Raw genomic sequence first — 21,167 nt, 5'->3', positions numbered from 1 at the left:
CAGGGGTCAGTCCGCATCCAACAGTCCAGAGGCTGCCCTGGCCGGCGGCTCCGCTGGGTAGAGCCTCGGCCGGATAGGCCAAGGCTGCCGGTTCGATGCCTGGTCAGGGCGCATGAAACACTAATCCGTGAATCGATTTGCATCCATAAGAGGAACAACAAATCCATGTTTCTCTCCTTCTCCTTCCCCTCCTTCTCTCTCAAATGAATTAAGTACAAATTTTTTAAAAAATAAAAGTCTAAAATCCAACACGCTCCCTGTGGCTATAAAAACTCACAGACAGCCCGGCCGGTGTGGCTCAGGGGTTGAGCCTCGACCGAGGAACCAGGAGGTCTCAGTGTGATCCCGGCTCAGGGCACAGGCCGGGGTTGTGGGCTCCATCCCCAGGGAGGGGCGTGCAGGAGGCAGCCGGTCCATGACTCTCTCTCCTCAGTGATGTTTCTCTCTCTCTCTTCCTTCCTCTCAGAAATCAATAAAAACAAAAACAAAAAAACACATAAATAGCCCTGACCGGTTTGGCTCAGCGGATAGAGCGTCGGCCTGCGGACTGAAGGGTCCCGGGTTCGATTCCGGTCAAGGGCATGTACCTGGGTTGCAGGCACATCCCCAGTGGGAGGTGTGCAGGAGGCAGCTGATCGATGTTTCTCTCTCATCGATGTTTCTAACTCTCTATCCTCCCTTCCTCTCTGTAAAAAATCAATAAAATATATTTTTTAAAAAAACATAAATAAATGGGAACGGGACACAAACTCTCAGGCACGTTCTCTTTCGGGGGGGGGGGCGACGGGGAGAGGGGCCCACAGGGCCTCCTCAGTGTGCGCCCCCCTGTTCTTCCAACGAGAGATGTTCCTGTGAAATGTTTCCCATGGTCCGTGCGTTAACCACACCAGGTTCACTTCCCCCAGGGCGTCCTCGAAGACGCCACGTCACACGGAAGTCCCCGGTCGGGGCCAGGGGTTCCCGAGACTTCCCAGCCCGCAGCCCGAAGGGGTCACCTCCTGTTGCCCGGGCGGACGTCAGGCCCTGGACTTCCCCGCCTCACAGGGCAGCTGCTCCTTCCCCAAGGCGGCCCCCGTGGGGCGGGGGGGGGAGGCGGGGGCAAGGGGATCCCCGGTCCCCAGCCAGCTGGGGTGAGAGTCACACCTGACAGCCACGAGTCACACACACACACACACACACACACACTCCTCCCAGGGCTCCCCGCTCCGAACACCTGCCCCAGCTCCCAGGTGAGGCCCTACTTCTCTCCTGAACCCCGAGCACAGGGCGGGGTCAGCGCTGGGCCTGGGCCTCTGGCTGGGACCAGGCTCTGCCCACACCCAGGGTCCTCAGGGGGACTGCGTTTTCATCCTGGTTTAGGTCTGTGATCTTTTAAAAATATTTGTGTTGATGTCAGAGAGGGAGAGGGAGAGAGAGAGAGAAATATCCATGATGAGAGAGAATCATGGACCGGCTGCCTCCTGCACGCCCCACCCTGGGGATGGAGCCCACAACCCGGGCGTGTGTCCTGGCCGGGAATGGAACCGTGGCCTCCTGGGTCATAGGTCAGAGCTCAAACCCTGAGCCACGCCGGCCGGGCTGGGTCTGTGACCTCTCTGGGCCTCCTGACCTTGACTGCAGCGCTGACCGGGGCCCGGGGCTTATGGAGTTCGCGCTGCTCAGCCCAGGCTCAGGGGACCCCCAGGCCAGCTTGGGGGGGGGGGGTGTTGTGGGAGCGAGAGCCTCGCCCTCACATCACGGCGGCAAACTGTAGGGCTTGCGGGGAGAGCCTGGCTGGGCCGGGAGAGGAGGCTGCCATCTGTCCACACGGGTCCCGGCCGCCTGTCCTGGGCTCGCTAGCGGCTCACCCACCCGGAACGAAGCTGCCCCTCTGGCTGTCCAGCCGGAGTCTGCGGGGAGTCTGACCGGCTTCGCAGGGGGCCATTGGGGCTAATGTTTAACCGGCTCCCTCCTCGTCAGGGCACTTTAGCCCCGGCAGCCCTGGGGGGGGGGGGGGGCCCTGCGAGGCAGACACCAGACAGTGCCCACACCCCACTCCCACCCCCCAGGAAGGGACAGCGTGGGGAGGGGCTGCAGCCGGCAGGCAGGGGATGGCAGGTGGCACCGGCCCATCGCCAGCTGCAGGCGGGCGCTCCCAGCTGCCGTGTGCAGCTTTGCCACGGACACCCGGCTGGTCCACGCAGGGGCCGCAGGAGGTGGGCTCGGCCGGCCCAGCGTGGAAGCAGGAGGACCCGTGGCCCTGGGCGTGTGCAGCCGGCCCCACCTCCTCCGCCCACGGCTCTGCACCCAGGTGTTTGTTTTGAGTCAGGCCGGGGCTGGTCTCCTGTTTTGTAGGGCAGGGCGGGCACCCCAATCTGCCGGGGCCCCGGGTTATGGGTCGACGGTAGCGCTGAGATTGGGCTGTGGGACGTGTTGGCCCGGCTCTGCCCGAGGGCCGAGCAGAGGCAGAGAAAGCAGGGAGACCGGGCCGGGGACCCTGCCAGCGGGGAGGAGCCCGGGGAGGCAGGGAAGGGGGGTTGCTGGGGCTGCCTGGGCACGGAGCCCCACCCAATTCCTCTGTGGCGGGGAGGGAACGCCCATGGGGGTGCGTGGGTGGGTGGGTGTCACGGGGCGTGCCTGAGGGCGTGCGGGTGAGGTGAGAATTGTGTCTGCGTTCATGCCCACTGAGCTGTTTGTGTGTGTGTTTGTGTGTGTGTTTGAGTCCTCAGCTGGGGATAGTTTTCCATTGATGTTTAGAGAGAGCGGAAGGAAGGGGGAGAAACGAGAGAGGGAAACATGGATGCGAGAGAAACACAGGGATTGGTTGCCTCCCCTTCATGCCCCGACGGGGGCTGGGGATCGAGCCTGCAACTGAGGTGCGTGCCCTTGACCGGAATCGAACCCAGGACCCTTCCGTCCGCAGGCTCACGCTCTATCCACTGAGCCAAGCCGGCCAGGGCCCCACTGAGCTGTGGCAGCAGGAACCCGGGGACATCACTGCCCCACCCACCCCCACCCCCACATCCGTGGCCGTCCCTCTCTGCTGGCGGCTGCCTGGCCCCGGGTGCCAGACCCTGCCCCCGGGAAGAGCTGGCACTGCCCTTTGCACCGCTTCTGGCGTTTATGGCAGACAATACGCCCGGGGCAGAGGGCAGGACGGGGACAGGCAGGGGGGCCGAAGGGGGCCCCTCCTCTCCTGGGTCAGAAAGCCAGGGGCCCCGGGGACGGGGACAAGACACCTAGTGGGGGTTTCGCACAGCCGGCCGAGCACAGGTGCTGAGAGTAGGGGCGGGGGAGGGGGGCCCAGGCCCCCATCCTGCCCTGCAGGCTGGCATCCTACCTGGGCTTTGGGTCCAGATGTGGGCGGGGGGGGGGGGTGGGGGCGCGGGGGGGAGGGGGAGAGGAGGAAGGTCCTGACCCAGAGGACAGACCACTGCTGCCCCCCTGGGGTGGGGAGGGGTTTGCCGGTACCGGGAGAGAAGGGTGGATGCAGATGGAGCCCAGGAGGGAGATGGAAGGCGCCACCTGGTGGCCAGGTGCGGAACTGTCCTGTGCTTGCAGGACCAGGAAAAGGCCCCCCCCACCCCAAAGCTCCCTGCCCTCCCAGCCCACAACAGGCAGGAACCCCAGCGGCACAGGGAGCGGGGGGGCCAGGTGTGCAGAGGAAGGGGCTGTGGATCAGGCCGAGGGGTTCGGAATGCAGAGGCGCCTCTGATGGCTGGAGTCGGGGGCGGGGTGAGCTGTGCCTTGGGAGGTGTGGGGTGCTGTGGGATGTCACTGGGCCTGGGCAGAGGGGTCCCGGGCAGGGCGGGGGGGGAGGGGTGTCTCAGCAGACGCTGCCGATTCCTTAGCCCTCGTTCTGATGGAGCTGAAGACGGGAGCCACCCCCACCCCCGCCCTCTGTTCACAGAGCCCCCCAGACGCTGGCGACATGGATTTTATTGGGGTGTGGGGGGCCACTGGGTGTCATAGCAGCAGCGAGGGAGTGGCGGGCTAGGGGAGGGGCCCCCAGGCTGGGGGAGGTCTTCAGACTGGCGTCTCCTCTGTGTCTGCTGATCCCAGTCCCGTGGACGCGACACTCAGGGCGGAGGGGGGAGGGGGAGGAGGGGGAGGTGGGGGTAGGGGTGGGGGTGCAGGGACAGGCAGAGGAGGGGCCGTGCAGGCGCCCAGAGCCAGCGCAGCGAGCGGCCTGCGGGGACAGAGAGGCGGCGGCCGTCAGTCCAGTGACCTGGGTGCATGTCCCCCTGACTCACCCCGAGGACACGCATCCCCGGGACCTCACCCCAGTGCCCCCCGGGCCGCACCATCGCCCACAGGGGCTCCCGCAAAGCGTCCGCTCCAGGTCCAGGGGGGGCTCTGTCACTGCTCTTCCAGGGGGACCCCTCCACCCTGGCCTTACTGCCCCTCCTGCCTGGCTCACTCACCCCCCTGCCGTGTGGGGACCCGCACCTTCCAACACCCGCCCGTCACTCCCCGGGAGCCCGCCCCTCCGGAACCCAGGCTCTGGCAGGTCCCAGCCCCCGCCCCCTGGCACATCCCCCCTCCCAGCGGGTCTCATGGGGCTAATTCGGCTGCTTCGTTGGAGCCTGGGGCCCTCAGGGGTCACGGAATCCAGGGGTTCTCAAACTCCTGGGTCAGGAACACCTGGAGGGCCGGCCCCACCCGACTTCCCATTCAGTGGGCCTGGGGGGGGCCGTCATTGGCACCCCACGTGGTGCCCGCCCACTGGTCCCAGAACCACTGATCCGATACGAGCTTATGTGCGAGGGGACATCTGTGGGTGACGTGCCCGAGGTCTCGGGGTGCTGGGCCAGGGGGACCCCACCCCGCACCGCCCCGGCCTTGTCCCGGGCCCCCATCACCCCTGAGACCCAGGGGGAGGCGGCCTGCAGGTACCTCTACTGCGAGGTCGGAGACTTGGCGGCGTCGAACATCTTCTTCCGGCCCTCCATCCCCGACATGGCCTCCACGTTCTTCCTCCAGTCGCCCACCTCCACCGGCCGCTCCTGCGGGCGGGAGGGCGGGCCAGCCCCGGTCAGCCCCACCTGGACTGGCCACGCCGAGGCTCCCCCCACAGGGGACTGTGGGGTCACAGGCCCCGTCCCACCCAAGGCCCGGAGCCACCCTTCTGGTCCCGCTCAGCGGCCGGAGGCCTCCTCCTCCAGGAAGCCTTCCTCCTGCTCCTCGGCCCCCGGTCCACCCGCCAGCCTGCCGCCTGCTCCACCTCGCTCACTCCGGGGCCACAGACCACGTCTGTCCTCCACGTTTCTTACCGACCCGTTCGGTTCTGGCCACGGTCGCCGTGACCTCGGCCAAGTTTGCGTGACTTGCTCAGTGAGAGGCCTACCCCAGCCCCTGACCTCTGTTCTCCGTGTGCGGGGACCCTGACGACCGCCTGCTATCTCTTTGCCGCGGCGACCGGGGGCCGCATCCCCTGTCACCCTGGGTGTTTCATTCCTTTTTTTTAATGTTTTTAATGATTTTGTAGAGAGGAAGGGAGAGGGATGGAGAGGTAGAAACATCGATGAGAGAGACATCATCGACCGGCTGCCTCCTGCACGCCCCACTCTGGGGCTCGAGCCCACAGCCCCGGGCGTGGGCCCTGCCCGGGAATCGAACCGCTGCCTCTAGGTTCCTGGGTCCCTGCTCAACCGCTTGAACCACACGGGCCGGCTGGGTATTTTATTCCTGAGTCTGGCTTTTCTGGGTCCCCGTGTCCCCCTTGGACGGGGAGCAGTCAGGGCAGACACCATGCCTCCTCTCTCCCAAAACAGAGTAAGATGTCATCCCTGGCCTCCCAGGAGGTTCTAGAACGTTCTACCCAGAGCTTGTGAGCCCGCCCGGGGCGGTGAGGGGCGTCTGGCGAGGGCTGGGGGGCCCCGGGGCTCACCTTCTCCGTGTCCTCCTTCTTCACCGACTTCAGGTTGGCCCGCAGGTCCATGGACACCTTGTGCTTGGACCCCAGCAGCGCGCGCAGCATGGCGTCGGCCGAGACGCGCACCCGGCGCAGCGGCGGCCGCTTGAACTTCCCGCGGAGGTCCAGCACCTTCAGCTTCAGGTCCTTAATCTGCGGGCCGGGAAGGCGCCAGGGCTCACTGGGGGGTGGTGGCGGGCACCGCGGCCCCCTTCCCGGGGACCCCAGCCAGAGCGGCTGCACCCAGACTCTCCGGACCCTGCAGGACACGCAGACCCACCCCTCTCTTTGCAAATAGCCTCCTGTGTTTGTCGATAAATGAACGACCAGTAAATGCACAGATAAAGCACTCCCCACCCCCATCTCCCTGCCTCTATGGCCACGAATGGCACCTAGCTCATCCCTCCCCACCGAGCCCTCCAGGCAGCTCGGGGAGGGCACAGCCTTGGTCCCAGGGATGGATGGACCCCAGGTCCTGACCCCTGAGGACATCGCTTGGGTGTGATCTCTGGGGACCCCCCTGCCCCTCCTCCACTTGAACCAGCGCCAGAGGCAGCAGGAGCCCTGCCCTCCCATGCCCTGAGCAGGGGCTGGCCAGTTGGTCGAGGGAGCGCTAAGCCCTGGAGTGTGTGACCGGGGCCACTCTGAACCTCAGAGTCTTCCTCTGTGCGGTGCAGATAGTAGCACCGACTTCATCCCCAGGCGGTGGGGAGGGTCGGAGGCCCGTGAAAGCTGCTCACAGAGGCAGGGGGAGTCTGTGTGGTGTCCTCCCTCTCCAGCCTGCGGGGCCAGAGCTGGGGGGTGGGGGGGCGGGCAGGCAGAGCATCCGCTGAGTGGCCACCTCCAGCCCCTGCAGAAGGAGGGGGCCGGGCCCATCGGCGCCCCCGCCTCCCCGACCCGAGCCGGCCCGGCTCACCTCCCTGGTGTTGTGGAGGCATTTGGCCTCGATATCGTATCTCTCCTCGTCCACCACCTCCACCTTGGCGTGCAGGTCCCGGCACAGGTCCTGGGGGAGCAGGGACGAGCGGGTGGGAGGGGGCCTCCCGCGCCTGCCCTCCAAGCCCTGGGCCCCGGGCCCCCTCCCAGCCCCTTCGCTGAGACACTTGGCTTCCTGGACCTGTGACACGGGCTCTGACCCCAGCCCCGCACCGGGCTCTGAAGGTGCAACGGGGAGCGAGCTGCTCGTCTGTCACAGAGCTGGGAGCCCTGTGAGATCAGACCGGGGCCACCCGGTCCATGGTGTCCCCCCCTGGGAGGCCCCCGCCCCCCAGGCCGGGCTCACCTGCAGGGCGCTGAGGGACAGGCCGCGCGTCTGCAGCGTGGGGATGCGCTCGGCCAGGTAGCGCGACTTCTCAGCCTCGCGCTCCTCCAGCTCCTGATCCCAGCACTCCTTGGCCTTGGCCAGCATCAGGCTCTGGACGGACGGACGGACGGACGGAGCCCGGTGAGCAGGGGGGACAAGGGGAAGGCCCGGACCCTCCAGCTCCCACTGGCATTGGGCCTGAGGGAAGGGGGACCCCAGGCCCGGCCGGCTCTGGCCTCGCTGGCCCTTTGGGCTCCGTGTTCTCACGCTCTGGTCGCTGAGTGTGGGTGGGCGTGTGTGCGCTGGCCGTCCCCCCGCGGGAAGGTGGCCACACACGCTCGCGGCCCCTGAGCTGTCCTTCCCGCCCAGGCCCCTTCGACCCCCTTCCTGCTGCTTTGCCCCCGAAACTCCAAAGAGAGAGAGACTCGTATCAAAATAAAGCGTGTCCTGCCCACCCTGCAGGTCTCAGGGGGCGAGCGTCGACCTAGGAACCAGGAGGTCAGGGTTCGGATCCCGGTCGGGGCACAGGCCCCCATGGGGGTTGCGGGCTCCATCCCCAGTGTGGGGCGTGCAGGAGGCAGCGATCAATCATGGATGTTTCTCTCTCTCTCTGTCCCTCTCCCTTCCTCTCTGAAATAAAAAAAAATATATTTAAAAAATAAAAATAGAAAATAAAGCCAGCCCCTGGGCCCAGCCTGGCTCCCCCCCTGCTGGCTGCCGGCCCCTCTCAGCTGCCAGGCCCCCAGTTCCAGTCCTGCCCCTACCCGCCCCCCCCCCCCCCCCCCCGGGCCCGGCTCACCTTCAGCATGAGCTTGCGGGAGGCGGTGATCTTGGATTTTCTCTGGGGGTGAGAAGAGGGGAGACAGGGTGAGGGGGGCTGCAGAATGGAGAATCTAGGCCCGGCCAGGGTCACGGTCGGGCCCCTGAATCCTCGCTCGGGGCCCCTTCTCAGCTCCTCGCGGGGACTGGCCCGAATTCTCAGACCCAGAGGGGGCGGCAGGGAGCCCCCCTTCCTGCTCTGGCTCTGCTGCGGCCGGGATCCCGGGAGACATGGGGGCCATGTGGTCCCTGTGGGCCCCCGTCCTCACCTGCTGAGACACCGCCCCGCCCCGCCCCCCCCCCCCCCCCCCCCCCCCCGCCCCAACCCAGTCCAGGGTTATCACAGACAAAACAGGATGGCGGCCCGGCCGGCGTGGCTCAGTGGTTGAGCATCGACCTAGGAACCAGGAGGTCAGGGTTCGATTCCCGGTCAGGGCACAGGCCCGGGTTGCGGGCTCGATCCCCAGCGTGGGGCGTGCAGGAGGCAGCCGATCCATGATCCTCTCTCATCACTGATGTTTCTCTCTCTCTCTCCCTCTCCCTTCCTCTCTGAGATCAATAAAAATAGTTTTTTTTTTAAAAAGAGACTGAACCAGCACAGAGACCCCAAACCTCACTTACCTCGCTGCAGGCACCCGTCACCGGAGGGACCAGGGAGAAGGCGGAAGGGGAGAGTGGGAACGAGATGTTATTCACTTATTCACGCAGCCACAGGACCAGGGGGCAGGTGTGGGCCGGGAGGGGTGGTGACCACTGGGACCTGGTCAGGGTCCCAGCAGAATAGAATACGATCCCGGGGCTGCTGGAGGGTTTTGTGGGGCGGTACCCTGGTTGGGGGGGGGGGCGGGTCAGGGACATGGGGTCTTGCTGGGAAAAGCTCCCTTCTCTGGGCTCGAGGTAAATCCCCAAACCCCCGTGCATCTCTGGGCAGCGTTAAGCCGGGGCCTGGCACATGCGAGTCGCGGGATCCGGGCAGACACACGGACTCCGGAACAGGCCGGAAAAGTCAACCGGGGATGTGGGTTCTGCTCCAAGAACTGGAGGATGTCTGGGGACACGGGGACCCCGGCACCCAGGACCGTTCCTGTTTGAGGATCCAGCTTCGGAGGAGCTGCTTGTGGTGGGGAGCCCCACTCTAGGGCTGGGTTCTGCCCGAGAGGGACCTGCCCCCCCCACCCCACCCACCCCCGCATGCCGTGTCGGGGGGCTACTCACACTTCCGGCATGGCTGCGGAGGGGGCGGGCAGCACCTGCGGGCAGAGAACATGAGTGAGGGAGGTCACAGCTCCTGTCCCCCAGCCCACGGGTTGCGGGGGGGGCGGGGGGGCAGACAGCGGTAGGAGAAACCAGGCAAAGCGGGGTCCCGGTGGGTGCAGATGGGACAGCCCGGCCGGCGTGGCTCAGGGCTCCGTGGCTGAACATCGACCTATGAACCACAAGGTCACGGGTGGATTCCCAGTCCGGGCAGGTGCCCGGGTTGCAGGCTCGATCCCCACACCATGACCAGGCCGGGCCCCTCTGGCTCCAGCTCTGCCTCTGCTTTGTGGGGGGCTGGGGGGTGCAGCCTGGGGGAGCGGGGGGGGTGACCCCAGAGCCTCAGCTGTCACCCTGGGCACGGAGCGGGAGGTGGGCGCCCATCGGGCCTACGTTCCCGAGATGCTTGGCTGAAATTAGAGCTGTCACCAGCTGTTGGTTCTGAGGGCTCCCCCCCCCCCCCACGCCCCGCTCCGCCCCCCGAGAGACTGAGAAAATCCAGAACGAAACACGAGCTGGGAAGGTTCACCCCGTCCGTGGGTCCAGCATCCCTGCCCCCCCCACCCCCCAAGGCCAGTGCCCAGGTCCCGGGCCTCAGCCCAGCATCCTGTCTCATCCGGGTTGCGCCTCCCCCCGCCCTGAGGTGGGCGCGTGGCTGCGCTCGCCCCGGCCTCCGAGAGCCCCCTGTCAGCGCCTGGGGCCCCCCTGTCCCCCGGTCCAGGCCTCCTGCCAAGCGCCAGGGCCTGCCTCGCTGACAAACGCCAGGCCCCCGGGTCCCGGCCTGGGCTGCCATTCCCAGCGGACGGGACCCCTTGACAGACAGGGGCCTGATAAGGCGGCTGGAGGCAGATAGCAAATGGGAGGTGGGGGCAGCATTCCTGTCTCCCCTCCCCCCGCCCCCCCAAGTGGGCAGCTACGAGATACCAGGCAACGAGCAGGGAGGGGGGAGCAGAGAGCGAGGCCCCGTGGGGAGGAGGGTGTAGGACCGAGAGTGTGAGTGTGTGAGCAAGTGTGCGAGTGAGTGTGAGTGTGCAGGGCGAGGACCTGGGCTCTCTCCCTGCTACCTGGTGACCAGGACACACCTCTCACCTCCGGCCCCTGCTCCTCCTCCTGCTCCCCGCCCCCCACCCCCCCCCCCCCCCCCCCCCCCGACCTCGGCCCCAGTTCAAGGGCGTCTGGTCCTCCCTGCCTTGCCGTGAGCCAGGGTTGTCCCCCAAGCCCGTGCCTCTGGGCTCACACCCCAGCTCTGAGCGGGGAAGCCTCATCTCGGAACTTGCCCGGCCGGCGTGGCTCAGGGGTTGAACGTCCACCTATGAACCAGGAGGTCAGGGTTGGATTCCTGGTCAGGGCACAGGCCCGGGTTGTAGGCTTGACCCCCAGTGGGGGGCGTGCAGGAGGCAGCCGGTCCATGATTCTCTCTCATCATGGATGTTTCTCTCTCTCTCTCTCTCTCTCTCTCTCTCTCCCCCTCCCTTCTTCTCTGAAACCAATAAAATATATTTTTTAAAAGAACTATCTTTAAACCATGGCGGGAGGTGCTGCCTCGAGCACCCGAGGCAGACAGAGCCCCGCCCCCACCACGGGGACCCCAGGGACGGTGCCCTGAGCACAGACTCTCAGGCTGCAGCCCCAAATGCGGGTGCCACCTGCCCCCCCACCCTCAGGGGCAGGAGCGGTGCCCAGGGCCTGGCAGTCCGCCCTCGCCGGCTCTGGTCCTGCCGTCCGACGGGCACGGGCGGCGAAGCCTGTCCCTCTGAGACAAAGAAAAAGAGGCCAGCGGTTCCCTGGCTCAGGGGCCCTGGGGTCCCGTCTTCCAGGCTCCCCGAGTCCCGCTCACCCCACCACCTCTCCGTCTGCTGCAGGGACCGCTCACCTTCGCTGCCCACCCAGCTCTTCCCCCTGCAGCCTGAGCCCCCCTCCTGCCCCTGATCCCCATGCTGCCCCCTCCCCAAGGTGTCCCCTCCCTCCTGGCACTGCTGAGGGCCCCCCCCCCCTTGTGCAGACAGAGCCCCTAGGCTGTGCCCTGAGCTCTGGGAGCACCTTGTAGAAAGCCTCAATGGGCAGGAGAGATGCCACAGACGCTGCGGGGGGCCGGGCTGCTCCCCAACAATTGTCCCAGCCGGAAACCCCCCCTTCTTCCATCTCCCAGCCTCGTGTCCTCCGGCCGCCCCGTCCTCCCCCGGGTCTGGGTCTGGGCTCCACCTGGATCTGGCCGCAGACACTCACCTGGGTCAGCGTCCGTCTGTCTGTCCCAGAGCTGGGCTGGAGGCAGACTGTGGGGGCAGCGAGGAGGGAGGCTATGAAGGCCAGGGCCCTCAGCAACTGGCCGGTAAAAATAGAACGGCCCGCGCCCCTCCCCCACCCGCCGCCCCCTCCCCCCAACACCTCCCACAGGAGACACACGCACACACTCACACACACACACACACACACACACACACGCTGCACACAGCAGGCCCTGGGCTTGCAGATGTGTGTTGGGGGGAGGGGGGTTTGGGGGTTCGGAGGACACTCACATTCTGTGCACACAGAGGCCCCCAACCCAGGAACCCCAGCTCCACCCAGGGAGCCGGAGTCAGAGGGGAGAGAATGGACAGGCTGACCGATGTGGGGGGTGGGCAGGGAGGGGACCCTGGGGCCCTGGGAATCCTGGGGGCACCGGGCTGGGGGCGGGACTATCTCGAGGACCCTCCACCTTCTTTTCTTTTCATTGATGTCAGAGAGGAAGGGAGAGAGAGGGAGAGAGAGAAGCATCCATGATGGGAGAGAATCATCGATCCGCTGCCTCCCGCACCCCCCACACCGGGGATCGAGCCCTGACCGGGAATCGAACCCTGACCTCCTGGTTCATAGGTCGACGCGGAACCACTGAGCCACACCAGCCGGGCACCCCTCCATCTCTTACAAGGAAAAGGAAAAGTGGGCGTCAGGCCCGAGCCCACATCTTTTGGGGGCTCCTGTGCTGTGTGAGGCGCTGCAGGCCGGCTCCGGCGAGTGTCCAGGCGGAGCTGGCGTGGCCGCAGCGGCCCATGGGAGCCTGAGGGTCTGCAGCCGCCCGGCGCCTCCTCCAGGTGGGCCTCCAGGAATGAATGTTCCCCAGGCCTGGACCTCGGGGAGATGGTCCCCCCCCTCCGCTCCCCTTTTGTCCCCGGCCCCACGGCCACAGGTCTGCACCTGTCTGCGGGGTATTTTTAGGATGAGCCCCTGGTACCCAGCCTATAGTCAGAGAAAGACAATGCCCGCTATGTTAATCCCGGGCTATTATTGTCGGCCGGCCTGCGGGGGCAGAGCCGGGAAGGGCCAGGACAGCGGGGTGCTGACCCCCTCGGAGGCTAGGGAGAGGCCAGGCAAGCAGGAGGTGGGGGCGCCCGGCCGGGTCCCCCGTTTGGTCGGGGAGAGAGCTCAGGACGGGCGTCCTAAGGAGACGCACCCCGAGTGCCTGGGGGTGACGGCCTGCTCTCTGGACACTCATCCTGGGGCCCAGCGGAGGTGACCTTGGGGTTCCGGGCGGCTGCCAGGGAGGAAGGCCAGGGTCTGGGACGTCATGGGGGGCAGAGGGGGGAGCTGGGCGCAGGCTGCCCGGTGGAGGCACAGGGACAGAACATGAAGGCCCCCGGCGGGGAGCAGCTGGGGTCAGAGAAGGGATGGGGGGCGGGGGCTGCCTCCTACACGCCCCACACTGGGGATCGAGCCCTGACTGGGAATCGAACCGTGGCCTCCTGGTTCATAGGTCGATGCTTAACCACTGAGCCACGCCGGCCGGGCTGACCTGCTTTTTGAGAAGGAAAGATGGAGAGAGCAGACTGACCAGGACAAGAGCAAAGGGTGGTCAGAGGCGCCCACAACATGGGGTGAATGTGTGCCGCCCAGCGGGCCCCGCTCTGCACAGGGAATCTCGGGGAGTCACAGGCTCTGAGGGTCTCGGGTGCGACTCCTCCCAGGGCTCCGCTGAGGCCGAGTGGGGCCGGAGTCCCTGTCCCTGGTCCAGAGGCCCCTCCCAGGAGCTGGGGGGCCACGGGGCGGGGGAGGGAGTGCCTGGCCAGGGGAGCTAAGCCCTGTGAGGCCCTGGGTGTGGACTGAGGGCCTGGTCCCCCCGCACCTGTCAGCCCAGCTGCCGGGCATTGTCTGGGGAGCGAGGAGCCCAAATTAGCCGGTGACCAGGCCCCATAGCATCTGCCTTCCGGGCGCCCCTCCCACCACCTGCCCCGGCTGCTTGGGCCACGGCCTCCATGACAGCCAGCCACACCCCCCCCCCGCCTCCTCCATCACCCCCACCTGCAGCCCCCACACCCCCCGCCTCCTCCATCACCCCGACCTGCAGCCCCCACACTCCCCGCCTCCTCCATCACCCCCACCTGCAGCCCCCACAGCCCCCCGCCTCCTCCATCACCCTCACCTGCAGCTTCCACACCCCCCCGCCTCCTCCATCACCCCCACCTGCAGCCCCCACACCCCCCCCCCCTTGCTCCAGGGCCAGGTCGCCTGGGGCTGGTGGCCGAGCCCCGGCCAGGCTGGGGGCTCAGGGGTGAGAGCAGAGGAAACAAAGACCCCAAGTGTCGCCACCCCTCAGTTCTCGGCCACGAAAGGGCTCAGCATGAAGCCAGTGGCCTCAGAGACACAGCGCCCGGCCGGGGAGTCGCTGGGGCCCCCCACCCACCAGCAACCCCAGCTCCGGGGGCTTTCCCAGCCTAACGTTTGGAGCCTCCATTTCTCCCTGTGAAGTCAGGTGGCCGTCCGGGCTGAGGTGCTGCTGTGAGCTGAGCTGAGCTGAGCTGAGCTGAGGCCCGGCCGGCGTGGCTCAGTGGTGAGCATCGACCTAGGAACCAGGAGGTCACCGTTCGATTCCCGGTCAGGCACATGCCCGGTTGTTGGGCTCCATCCCCAGTGGGGGGGGCGTGCAGGAGGCAGCCGATCCATGAGTCTCTCTCATCGTGGATGTTTCTCTCTCTCTCCCTCTCCCTTCCTCTCTGAAATCAATAAAAAATATATGTATTTTTTAAAACGGTAAGTGATGCTCCGAATTGCTGATTCTCTGTATAGCTCAGTTTTAAGTGGTTTGGCTGCATAAACAGGTGGTACTAGTACTAGCACCTGGAGGAGGAGGCCTGGGCGGGGCCAGAGGAGGCCTGGGCGGGGCCAGAGGAGGCCTGGGCGGGGCCAGAGGAGGCCTGGGCGGGGCCAGAGGAGGTCTGTGCGGGGCCAGAGGAGGCCTGGGCGGGGCCAGAGGAGGCCTGGGCGGGGCCAGAGGAGGTCTGGGCGGGGCCAGAGGAGGCCTGGGCGGGGCCAGAGGAGGCCTGGGCGGGGCCAGAGGAGGTCTGGGCGGGGCCAGGGTTGGGTGAGTGGCAGCTCCCAGGGCCAGCTGGAGAGGGAGAGGCCCGGGGTGGGGGGGTGGGCAGACAGGCTCTGGTCAGGCTCCCGGCTGGGGCGGTTCTCAGGTTCTCACACCCTCGCCTGCAGAGCCACCCCCACCCCACCCTCTGACTTCCTCCCACACCCGCTGCCGCTGCCGCTGCCCAGACCTGTTGCCTCCCTCTACCTGGAGCTGAGGGCCCTTCAGCTCCACCCTCCCATCCGGAGCCCTTCTCCCCGCACCCCCCCACAGTCCTGGGCTGGGATGGAGCGGGGAGATGGAAGGCCACCCCCTGACCCCCAGGTCCCCCTGCACTGCCAGCTGAGCCCTCACGCCTGAGGGCCTGGGGCCAGGTCTCGGCAGGTCCCTGCAGACCAGGCTGCTGCTCCAGAAATCCCATAATAAGCAGGTGGGGTTTGGGGCTGGATCCTGCAGGGCTGGGGGGGCAGGGGGGGCAGGGGGGCAGGCGGGGGCTGAGGTGGAGAGGGAGCTGGCAAACGGGGTGGACCCCACCCCAGCAGCACAGCACGTGAGCGGGCAGCGAGGCGGGGACTGGGAACCCGGCTGATTCTCTCCCAATCCCGCCTCCCCGGCCCCTCCCCCACCCCACCCAGGTCTCTCCTGCCAGCTCCCAGCCTGCCCGAACCTCCACCCTGCACCCGCCTGGCTGCCGCCTCCCAGCCCATCCGGGGCCCCGCGTCCGCACCCTGGAGCGTGCAGGTCTCCACAGCGGGAAGGTTTCTCCCTCCATCCTACCCAGTCCCCTGGGCGCTGCTGGAAGCCACCTCCTCCAGGAAGCCTTCCCAGACTCTGCCCTCTTGTCTCTCCTGCCCCAGGACTTTCTGTCTGTGCCGCCCCCTGGTTCTGGGGCTCCCGTCGCCTCTCCTCAGGTGGAAACCGGTCTGGGGGAAGGCGATGGGGCTTCCGTCCTCTGTGGGCCCCTCAGGACTCAGCCCGGTGGGGGCAGGGCAGGCCTCTGCTGGGCCCCGTGGGTTTCAGCCCGTTGGATGCGTCAGAACCCCCACAGGGCTGGGGCAACACTCACACGGGGCCCCACCCCAGGGCGTCTGGTTCGGCAGGTCCGGGAGGGAGCCCAGAAAGCTGCATTTCTCACAAGTTCCCAAGTGGCTCTCCGGCAACTTAGGGCTGTGCCCTGACCAGGAATCAAACCCGCAACCTTTTTGGGTGCCTGGGACGATGCTCCAGCCAACCGAGCCACGCCGGCCAGGGCGTGAATTAGTGTGAATACGTGTTTGTCATTTTAGTTTACTCTCGGATACGGTTACTATGGATCGCTGTGGCCAACAACCAAAGGTCTAGTCCCTGTTTTCAGTGGATTATTATTACTATCATCCTGATTCCAGTCTGGCTTTTCATTCTGTCCACGAGGGCCGGTAACGGGTCACTGAGTGCGGGACTGGCCGCAGCAGCGAGCTCTGGGGGGTGTGGCCTCCCGGGTTAATAAAATGCCCCTGAGATGACCACTTAGGGAAATATTCATAAGGAAATTGCATGGAATCGCTTGTAAAGGGTGTCCCAAAATTCACGCAAGAAGTAATTTTGATAGAAAACACAGGTTTATGATTAAAAATTGTAAATTTTTTATTGATTCATAAAGTACACAGTCTAGGGTTATGTAAGGAATAGCACAGCGGGTCAATGGCCTCCATGGCTTTGCTGGCACAGACGCAAAGCCGCGGTCTTCATTGGTCTTCCTTGTCCCTGCTCCTGGGCCATCATTGGTACTTGGTTATGCTTATCAAATGGAAGGGATGGAAATCAAAGGGCCACGGATATTAGAACCTGATTCAATAAACCCAGTAAAATTAAGCTTTTATTTGTTGTTGTTGTTGTTGTTGTTAATGCTCACGCAAAACTCAAGTCTTGCGTGAATTTTGGGACGCCCTTTAGCGTTCAGTCCTGCCTGCCCCGGCCTGTCCCCGGCAGCCGGAGGTGAAGTTCTGCCCCTCGCCGCCAGAGGGAGCACGTGATACGCGCAATAACGTGCGCTTTGGGACCGACCGGGCGTGATGGATTCGCTCAGAAGGGACCCAAAACAGGCTTCACCCAAGGGCGCGGTGACCCCTGAGCTAGATTTTTGGTTTGGTTTGGTTTTTAGGAAGTTTAGGAGTTGCCCCCGGCAGCCAAGGAGGAAAGACATCAGGACCCCATGAGCAGGCGGAGCAGTGAGTGGCGCAGTGGCATGGAGGAGCGTGGGGTGGGGCCTGGGGGGGCTGTGGGCAGTTTGCTCTCACTAGGGTGTGAAGGACTACCCCGGGGGCAAGCAGGAGGAGATGCGGCCTGGTGACGGGTGGGCACGGGGCTCTCCACGCTCCCAGCTCTGTTACAGCCCAGACCCGAGGCCCCGGGACGGGGCGGTGCAGACCGGCCACCAGGGGGCGCTCACAGCCCGGCCCGCGGCGCACGGGGAGCCCCGAGGTCCAGGAAGGGGCGGGCGAACAATGGGGTGATTGATGGAGATGCGCCATGAAAGACAAATTGTTCCGTGAAGCTCGGGGCTCCTGCCAAACGCCCAGGATGCGTGGAATTTCAAGGAGAAGCGGAGGAAAGCCGGGCTGTGGGCCGGGACCCCCGCACCTCCCTCCCTGGAGCCCGGGGATTGGGGGGTGGGGGGGGGGTGGGGGAGGGGGTAGGAAAAGTGGGTGGCACAGGTGGGCGAGGGGGCGCCGACTCCCACTCCTCACATGGCCCCCCGCATCCTGAGTCCACTCAGCCTTGAATGAACGTCTCGCCCCACCTGCTAACCCCACTCCCAGAGCTGCTGGCAACCCCAGTTCCGCCCCCCTCCTCCCTGGGTGGCCTGGGGTGAGGCCAGGGCTTCTTTGAACCTCGGTTTTCCCATCTATAAAATGGGAGCACCACCCCTTCTGTGTCTGCCTCCCAGGGCCTGTGAGGATCAAGCGCGAAAGAACTTCATCACTCAGCATCCCTGCTCCCTCTGCTCGGAGGGGACCCCGCCAGGCAGCCCCCCCCCCAAGCCTGCAGCCTCCTCCAGGCCCCAGAAACCCCCACCTTGCTCCCCACTCCCCCCCCCCACATGACCCCCACGCTCCCTGAGACCTCCAGGTGACCCGGCCTCCTCCCACCCCAGCATCTGAACTTCCGAAGGCCCCCCCCCCCCAAAGGCTGACCACCCCCAGGCCAGGAGGGGTGGGGCAGGATCTGAGGCCGAGACACAAGGGCTCCTTGTCCGGCTGGGCAGGCTGGCACCGCCGCCCGTCCTGTGCCCAGGAGGAGTCTCTCTGGCTCTATTGTCCTTCTGTTGTGCTTGGGGGAGGGCCCGTCGGGGTCCATCTGGATCAGGCCAGTGGCCGGCTCACAGCCTGGACCAACTCCCTCCCACCCCCACCCCCCTGGCCGGACACCTTCCAGGCTTTTGAACTGTGCCCTGCCCCCTCGCAGCCTCCATCCTCCCCTCCTCCCCTCCCTGTCCTGCTGAAGGGAATCGTTTGCCCTTCATGCAGTGCCCCCAGCAGCGTGCCCGCCGCCTTGGTGGTCAGTAACATCTCCCACTGCCCCGCCGCCGCCAGCCCTGGTCACCCAGGGCAGGCTCTAAACCGCCCGAGGCTGGCCCTGGGCTCCTGCCCGCCATGGCCTGCGTGTCCCCGGCGCCCGGCCGGCCGGCCACAGACCTAGTTCTCAGATCACACCATCGCTGTGTGACGCTGCGCTAATCGCTAGCTGTCTCTGGATTAGCGATTTCTTTATATTTTTAAATATTTTGTTATTGATTCCAGAGAGGAAAGGAGAGGGAGAGAGAGAGAGAGAGAAACATCCATGACGAGAGAGAATCATGGATCGGCTGTCTCCTGCACGCCCCCAACTGGGGATCGAGCTCACAACCCGGGCACGTGCCCCTGACCGGGAATCAAGCCGTGACCTCCTGTTCCCTAGGTCGATGCTCAACCACTGAGCCACACTGGCCGGGCCTCAATTCCTTTGCCCACAAAGTGGGAAGGGACGGTCTCCCCTCCAGGCGGTGGGGAAGATAAATAAGACAGTCGCTACGAAGCCTGTGACACTGTTCCCAGGCCACAGGGCAGAGGTCATTGCCACTCAGATGGCCCCCCTGTCCCCATGGAGATGGGGCCCCCTCCCTGACCTGGTCCTCACACCCTCAGCCCGTGACCACGTCCCCAAGTGCACCCCATGTCGGCAGAGGGAGGGGGCGGGAGGGTCGCCTGGGACAGCTGGGCATGTCGGCATCATTCCGGTCACTTATGTTGAATTTACTCTCCGCCGAAGAGAAACAGGGTCCCGGCTCCCGAGTCACAGGCAGCCTAAGAAATCGCTAATCGCTAAGGAGAGAGAGCTGAGCACACAGGCCATGTCAGCTGCCCTCCTGGGCCGGCGTGGGTGTCCCCAGTGGGTCCGGGGTGCAGGCCAGAGCAGGGCACAGTTCAGCCCTGAACAGAGGCCTCTGGGGTGCTAGAGACGACCCGCACGGAGCGCATGTGCCCCCAAAGACCCCCTTCCCGCCACCGTCCTCGCCAGCCACGGTGGGGGCTCAGCTGACCCTCCCCTGGCGACTGGCAGCGGGGGCGGACTTAAGACCCTCCGGGGCCCCACCCACACACGTGGGCAGCAGCTCGGGCCCAGGGAGGGGTCGGCAGGCTGGAAAGGGTTAGGGCACAGGTGGTGCCTGGGGCCCAGCTGCTTCCTGTGGGCGTGTGGACTTACAGCGTCCCCCACTGCGGGTTGGGGGCGGGGAGCCTGAGTCTGAGCCGGGGCAAGACATGGTGTGAGGGAGAGAAGAGGCAGGGGCCTCGATCGGCCGCCAGATGCCCCTGTCACGCAGCCAGGGCCTCCCACACAGGCGCCACCGGGGAAGCCAGGACAGAGGGGCCGGGGGCTGGGAGCAGGCGGGGATGGTGTGAGGCTGAGCTGGCCCTGTCCGCCGTCCTGGGCCTCTGCCCATTTGGGGACAGTGAACAGCTGGGAAGCTGGTCTGGGGGTTCAGACTTGAATTTCCAGGTGGGAATGTGGTGCTGGGTCGCCCTCTGCCTCAGTTTCTCCCCTTCTGGGCAGCCCTCGCCCCCGCTAATAACGAGAGAGAATCGGTCACCTCCTGCACACACCCCCACTGGGGATGGAGCCCGCAACCCGGGCCTGTGCCCTGGCCGGGAATCGAACCGTGACCTCCTGGCTTGTAAGTCGACGCTCAACCACGGAGCCACGCCGGCCGGGCCACCCCCACTTCTCCCGGGGAGGTGCTGACACCAGAGGCCCTGGCGGGAGTGAGGCGGGCGTGGGCCCCGGCGTCCGAGTCGGAGGCCTCGCCTTCCCGCCTCTGAGCGTCCTGAGGATTCGGACAGTTACTGAGAAGGGGTGCGAGTCTGAGAAGGGGTGCGAGTCCTCAGGTTCCGAGGCTCCCCCCCATATTAGGGAAGGGCCTGGCAGCTGCTACTTCAGGCTAATTGAGGCGGCTCTCCAAGGCGGCGAGGGTTATCGCGCTGTAACAACAAACATTTATGGTCGGTATCTCGGCGTCTTATCTCCTCGCAGACACTTCCTCAATTAATCCTCACAATGACTCCGGGAAGGCGGCTGCTAGCACCCCGGTTTCCCCGGTGAGGGGCGCTTCCCAGGGGCCCAGGCTGCTCCCTCTGCAGCCTCCGCTCGCCCCCCCCCCCTCCCCCCCGAGGAGAATGAGCTGCATTTTGGGGAAAAAACGTTCGAGTGGACAGAGATGCGCAGACTCGGGCAGGAAGCCTGGAGGGGGCCAAGCCGGGGCTCCCTGCGGCCCCACGGAGGCTGGGTGCCTATGCACCCCGCTTCTGGGGAGGGTGGGTATCGGGGTTCCACACCACAGCGCCCGGTAGGCTTGCCACCCTCTCTCCTGCTGCTGCTTGAGGCTCGGGCTCCCTTGGAGGCCTCAGCCCCGGCCCCGCGCACCCTGCAGGGCCGGAGCCACCCCGTCTCCCCTCGGCCCCCCTCCCTTCCCCAGCCGAGGCCTCCTCAGGCTCCCAGTTGTTGGGCCAGGACTTGCCCGTCTCCTGGCCCCACGGATGAGTCACGCAGCGCAGCAGGCGGGTGGGCAGGAGGGAGGCGGTGGGAGGGGGGGGGGGCGGCCAGACAGTGGCCACAGCTTCTCCCCGCCGTCCAGCTGAGCAAAGTTTTCCATCCTGTGCGTGTCTGCTGGCACTGCCCGGCCTGTTGGCGCCCGCGGGGAGGCCCTGACCCCACTCTGCGGTCCCGCCGGGCATTCCCCAGGCCCAGGCTCCTTCTCCGAATCCGGAGCTCCCGGAACAGAGGGGACACCCCGGACCCAGGAAGCAGGCAGAGACAACCTCTCCCCACGGGGTCACATCTTTAAAAAGACACACTCCATGCCGGCCGCCGTGGCTCAGCGGTTGAGCATCGGCCTACGAGCCAGGAGGTCAGGGTTTGATTCCCGGCCGGGGCACGTGCCCGGGTTGCGGGCTCGATCCCCAGGGAGGGGCGTGCGGGAGGCAGCCGATCCATGATTCTCTCTCTCTCCCTCTCCCTTCCTCTCTGAAATCAATAAAAATATATTTCTAAAAAAA

At 65.8% G+C, this 21,167-nt stretch overlaps 1 protein-coding gene across 1 annotated transcript; it reads right to left on the bottom strand.

Annotated features, from left to right (window-relative positions):
- Window positions 1–4,046: 4,046 nt before the first annotated feature.
- On the bottom strand, window positions 4,047–9,241 carry TNNI1 (troponin I1, slow skeletal type). The gene is made up of 7 exons (XM_070401454.1): window positions 9,231–9,241; window positions 7,996–8,161; window positions 7,176–7,307; window positions 6,810–6,899; window positions 5,870–6,046; window positions 4,876–4,985; window positions 4,047–4,168 (listed from the first exon to the last, which is right to left on the bottom strand). Exons 1-6 carry the CDS (start codon window positions 9,239–9,241, stop codon window positions 4,878–4,880), a joined length of 684 nt encoding a protein of 227 aa, XP_070257555.1. The 3' UTR covers window positions 4,047–4,168; window positions 4,876–4,877.
- Window positions 9,242–21,167: the final 11,926 nt, after the last annotated feature.

Source organism: Myotis yumanensis, unplaced genomic scaffold (assembly GCF_028538775.1).
Source record: "Myotis yumanensis isolate MYYU_CA2020_CCGP unplaced genomic scaffold, mMyoYum1.0.hap1 SCAF_22, whole genome shotgun sequence".
Lineage (NCBI taxonomy): Eukaryota > Metazoa > Chordata > Mammalia > Chiroptera > Vespertilionidae > Myotis > Myotis yumanensis.
Note: the sequence above shows the minus strand (reverse complement) of the source record. Positions and strands in the feature narration are given on the sequence as shown.